At 45.0% G+C, this 5,449-nt stretch overlaps 1 protein-coding gene across 1 annotated transcript; it reads right to left on the bottom strand.

Moving 5' to 3' along the window:
- Positions 1-3,285: 3,285 nt before the first annotated feature.
- Positions 3,286-4,317, bottom strand: LOC142640134 (uncharacterized). The gene is made up of 2 exons (XM_075814227.1): positions 4,191-4,317; positions 3,286-4,092 (listed from the first exon to the last, which is right to left on the bottom strand). Exons 1-2 carry the CDS (start codon positions 4,254-4,256, stop codon positions 3,286-3,288), a joined length of 873 nt encoding a protein of 290 aa, XP_075670342.1. The 5' UTR covers positions 4,257-4,317.
- Between the last annotated feature and the right edge of the window lie 1,132 nt (positions 4,318-5,449).

Raw genomic sequence — 5,449 nt, 5'->3', positions numbered from 1 at the left:
CTTCAAAAGAAGCACACATTGGTGAAAAATCAGTTGGTGTGATCACAGACGTATCGCCCTCGGTTTGGAGAGTTTATGTGGATGGGGCTGCTAATCAAAAAGGGTCTGGTATTGGACTTGTTCTAATGTCCCCTGAAGGAATTGTCTTCGAAAAATATTTGAGATTGGCCTTCTCGGCTACTAACAACGAGGCCGAGTATGAAGCAGTCTTGGTAGGCATGCAAATGGTACATAAGATGGGTGGCAAGGAAATCCACGTGTTCTCGGACTCTCAGTTAGTGGTCGGCCAGGTCATGGGAACCATGGAGGCCAGAGACCCTGCACGTGTGAATATTTGGCCCATGTCAAACGCCAGCAGGCTGAATTTGACTCCTTTGCCTTAGCTCACGTTTCTAGGAATGGAAACACTCATGCAGATTCCTTGGCTACGTTGGCAACATCCTCGGCTCAAGGTTTACCAAGGGTTATCCTCGTTCAGGATTTGGTAGAACCTTCTCTTGTAACTGCTAACGCACCTCGCATCCATCTAATAAGGCCCGGTCCTAGTTGGATGGATTCGATCATATCTTTTCTTAAAAATGACATTCTTCCCGAAGCCAAGGCTGAAGCAGAAAAGTTACGTCGAAAGGCGCCGCGTTTCTGGTTGTCCGAGGACCACAAGCTATACAAACGATCCTTTTCAGGACCGTACTTATTGTGTGTACACCCTGAATCAACAGAAGCATTGTTGGAGGAATTGCATGAGGGAATTTGTGGGAGCCACACTGGGGGAAGGTCCTTAGCCCATAGAGCCCTGACTCAGGGTTATTGGTGGCCCAATATGCAGAGGGAGGCTCAGGACTATGCCAGAAAATGTGATCAATGTCAGAGGTTCGCCCCTAATATCCACCAACCTGGAGGGGTTCTTAACCCTCTCTCCAGCCCTTGGCCTTTCGCACAATGGGGCTTGGACATTGTAGGGCCATTTCCGAGAGCTGCTGGCAACAAAAGGTGGCTGCTCGTGGGAACAGACTACTTCACTAAATGGGTTGAAGCTGAGCCCTTAGCCAATATACGAGATGTTGATTCCAAGAAATTTATATGGAAAAATATTGTCACTAGATTCGGAATACCACACACACTCATCTCTGATAATGGTGTCCAGTTCGATAGTAGGGCTTTTAAGAAGTATTGTGGTGACATGGGTATCATAAACAGATATTCCACCCCAGTTTACCCTCAAGGAAATGGACAAGCCGAGGCAGTTAACAAGGTCATAGTTAACGGGCTCAAGAAGAGGTTGGACGATGCAAAAGGCAGATGGGTAGAAGAGCTCCCTCATGTCCTGTGGACATATCGGACCACACCGCGCAGGTCCACTGGAGAGACGCCATTCTCTATGACTTATGGAGCCGAGGCGGTGATACCGCTAGAATCTGGTTTTCCTACTTTAAAGACAAGTTCTTTTAGCCCAGAGAATAACCAGGGACTTCTAGAGAAAGATCTTGATTTATTTGAGGAACGGCGTGAGGTAGCTATGGTCCAATTGGCTTATTATCAGCAGAAGCTAAAACAAGGATATGATGCCCACGTGAAGCTAAGGCCACTTGCACCTGGTGATCTTGTATTAAGGAAAGTTGTAGGCACTTCTAAGAACCCAGCATGGGGTAAGCTAGGACCTAACTGGGAAGGCCCCTATCGCATTGTTTCAGTAGCAGGCATAGGGTCATATAGGCTAGCTGATCTAGACGAACGAATTGTTCCACGTCCATGGAATGTAAATAATCTTAGAAGGTATTATTATTAATGAAATGAGCTTTTGTCAGTTTGTATTTCAAAGTTATGAGTAGCTCTGACGCTCGCAATTATCAATTTTAAGAATCAAACAGAAACTTGGTTAAGTGCAGTCCTCGGACCACAAACCTTGTGGAAATTGATGTCTTATCATTTGTTAAACAGAACCTTAGTTATGCCGGGTCCTCGGACCTCCTACTTTGGGAAAATTAACATTTGAAGTTATTGTTCTAAAGAATCAAACAGAAACTTGGTTAAGTGCAGTCCTCGGACCACACACCTTGTGGAAATTGATGTCTTATCATTTGTTAAACAGAACCTTAGTTATGCCGGGTCCTCGGACCTCCTACTTTGGGAAAATTAACATTTGCAGTTATTGTTCTAAAGAATCAAAAAGAAAATTGCTTAAGTGCAGACCTCGGACAACAAACCTAGAGTAAATTGATGTCTTATCATTTGTTAAAACGAACCTTAGTTATGCGGGTCCTCGGACCTCCTACTTTGGGAAAATTAAGATTTGTAGTTATTGTTCTTAAAAATCAAACAGAAACTTGGTTAAGTGCAGTCCTCGGACCACAAACATAGCGGAAAATCAAGAGTGTTAAATACTTAAACAGAACCTTAGTTATGCCGGGTCCTCGGACCTCCTACTTTGGGAAAATTAACATTTGCAGTTATTGTTCTAAAGAATCAAACAGAAACTTGGTTAAGTGCAGTCCTCGGACCACAAACCTTGTGGAAATTGATGTCTTATCATTTGTTAAACAGAACCTTAGTTATGCCGGGTCCTCGGACCTCCTACTTTGGGAAAATTAACATTTGAAGTTATTGTTCTAAAGAATCAAACAGAAACTTGGTTAAGTGCAATCCTCAGACCACAAACCTTGTGGAAATTGATATCTTATCATTTGTTAAACAGAATCTTAGTTATGCCGGGTCCTCGGACCTCCTACTTTGGGAAAATTAACATTTACAGTTACAATTTTTAAGAAGTAAACGAAAGATTGCTTAATATTTATCTTCGGGCTACGACTTTGATTAAAGTTAACTTCTGATTGTGTCTGGATGTTAATACGTTACTGTTTATTAACTCGGATCGTAAAGTTAACTTCTGATTGTGTAAGGAATGGTCCTCGGATCTTACATCTTACTAGAAACAGAGCTACGCATTACAAGGGTTTAATCGTTATATGAGGCCCTCTCTTCTTCTTAATCGAGGCATTGTTCAAATGAATTAACCATGTCACCTTGTATTAAATCTTTAATAATATACGCATAATTATGTGGAAGTTATGATTGTGCAATCCTTGGAGTTAGATTTTTATACTCTGAGAAACTTTTGATATGACTTAATGGGAAACTTTTGTAATAAGTACAAAAAGAATAAAGTAAAAACAGATACAATCTAAGTGAAAAGTAAACGAAATCGTTCTTCATTAATCAGTTGAGTATGCATTACAATATATAATTCAAAAACAAAAAAATGGAAAAAGAGAAGCCCAAAGCTAAGTCCTAAGCTGTTGGAGGAGGATCTTGCTGAGAGGTACTAGTGCCCTCGGTCTTTCTCAACTCCAGCTCAAAAGGAGTCATAACCTGCTTTCCTTTATCCGCTGTCTTTGTTGGAAGGACGTTGGGTTCCACTGTCTGGTTCAAGTCCTTCTCTGCATCCACTCCTCCTTCCTTTTCTTTATTGGAACCAGAAGGTTCTGTAGGATCAGGAATTTGCTGTGGGACCACCGGAGGTAGAGCAAGAGGAGTTGTCTCGGGGATAGGAGTAGCAGCAGGAGCCTCTTCAATCTCCTGTATTTCTAGGGGAAGCCAAACATTCTCGGACTTCCTCAAATCCGAAGATTGGGGAACTCCTGCTACGTTTAAAGCTTCCCCCCATACTTTTTGACAGTATTCACGGCATAAAGCCGCGAACTCCTCTGTCAGCTGCTCCTCTGTGGCTGCTACCCCTTCATCGAAACTTGCCTGCTTGGCAGCTTGAAGAGAGAGTTGGAAGGAGCTGGCTTCTTCCTTCATCAGAGCCAGTTGCTTCTTCAGATCCGAGCACTCCCTTTGAGCTTGGGAGAGTTCTTCATCTCTTTCATGAAGGAGCTTGCGCTGTCCTTCTATCTGGGTCTTCATGGTCTTCAAGTTTGACTCGACCCCATTTTTCTCTCTCCTCAGATCAGCCACCTCCGAGGTCAACTTCTCATTCGCAGCAAGGGCTGTGCCCAAGGACTTCTCAGTTTCCATCCTGATTTCGAGCTCAGTCCTGGCTATTTTCCGAGTGTCTTCAATAAACTTCTCAGCTACGAAGACCTCCTGAATAGCCTGTAGTAAAGTATGATGGAGTTAGGAATAATAAGAAACAAACTTACCTATAAATATTATTAAAAGTGGAATCTCCCTAAAAAAGGAGAAAAACTTACCAACGCTAAGTCTCTTTTTAGTGAGAGGAATAGTTGTGGCTGGCCCATCTTTTCCAAGGTCTCCATGTCCTTGGGCAGCAGAAGAGGGCGTTCCAAGACCTCGGCCAGGTGGTGGGCGTGGCCTTGTTGAACTGCCCTTATATTGGACTGGCAGGAGATGGGTGCGCCGTCCAGCCTTAGATCGGGTGACCAGGTGGTCGGTGCTCGGCGCACCTCAGCCTCGTCCTTGATTTCCCCGATTTCTACCGAACGGGCTCTACCCTTGCCCTTGTCCAGCTTCTGCTGCTGGGCCGGTGGGAGTTGTTGGCGTGGTTTCTTGGGGTCTTTATTAATCGTCCCATCATTATCCCCCTTCCTCTTCTTCTTGGGATCCTCGGCTGGCAGTTTTGGCTCAGCTGGAGGAGGAGGAGGAGGTAAAGTTGGGGGAACTTGGGACGTCCCCGTTTTCTTTTTCTCTGCAACCTTAGCAACCCTATTGGTGAGGAGACCCTCCATTCTTCCCATGTCTTCTTCTAATTCGTCTTCGGGAAGGGCAACCACAAACCCTGCAATTCCAGAGGCCTCGGTGGCTTCTTCCTCCTCGTCGGAAAGTACCACAAACTGGTTCCCGCGAGGTCTCTCGGTGTCTTCGAGATGGAATTGGTCTATCTCGTCGTCAAGTGTGTGTGAAGAAGACACCTGCTCTTCTGGAACAACAGTTGCTTGTGAGTGCACGGCGAGGGGGACTGCTGCTATCGGCCGGTTGTACAAAATGGTATTAGGAGCGCCCGAGAGGTCACGGTCGTCCAAAAAGTGGGGCCGAGCTACGTTTATCCTCTTTCGTCTTCGGTCGCTCGCAATTATGGCGTTCTCTATCTCCTGGAAGTCTTTGGAAAGGGGGGTGTACCCAAGAATAAGGTGAGCAGCCCGGAGTTGTAGGTCTTCACTAACGAACACCTTGGAGCGAAGTACCCGGTTTAGATCTGCGATGTTACAGTGACTCAGACGAGGACGCACGTGTTGCTTATCTGCAAAAAAGACGTCAAAACAAACAAACTTGGTCAGATTTACATAGATGTTTAACAAATTTAAGTAAGTACGAATACGCATTTCTGTGTGTGTGTTAGGAGAAGTTGTGTTGTGGGGAGATTAATCTTACGGCGTCGCACCTGGATCCCCCCACTCAACTGGGCAGTGGAAGCCGTCGTGCCAGTTCCCAGACACGATCAAGTAGTCGTCCTTCATGCCTTTGTTTGATTTGGGCAGACAGGAGATTAGCC

The sequence above is a fragment of the Castanea sativa genome, chromosome 6 (assembly GCF_040712315.1).
Source record: "Castanea sativa cultivar Marrone di Chiusa Pesio chromosome 6, ASM4071231v1".
Taxonomy (NCBI): Eukaryota; Viridiplantae; Streptophyta; class Magnoliopsida; order Fagales; family Fagaceae; genus Castanea; species Castanea sativa.
This window is presented reverse-complemented; position numbering and strand designations above follow the sequence as displayed.

What these genes read in the sequence shown, in the direction of transcription:
- LOC142640134 (XM_075814227.1), bottom strand. Translation starts at nt 4,256, where the DNA reads ATGGAGACCTTGGAAAAGATGGGCCAGCCACAACTATTCCTCTCACTA. An exon ending in TAAAAAGAGACTTAGCGTTG is followed by an intron (nt 4,093 to 4,190) that starts GTAAGTTTTTCT and finishes ACTTTACTACAG; the next exon opens with GCTATTCAGGAGGTCTTCGT.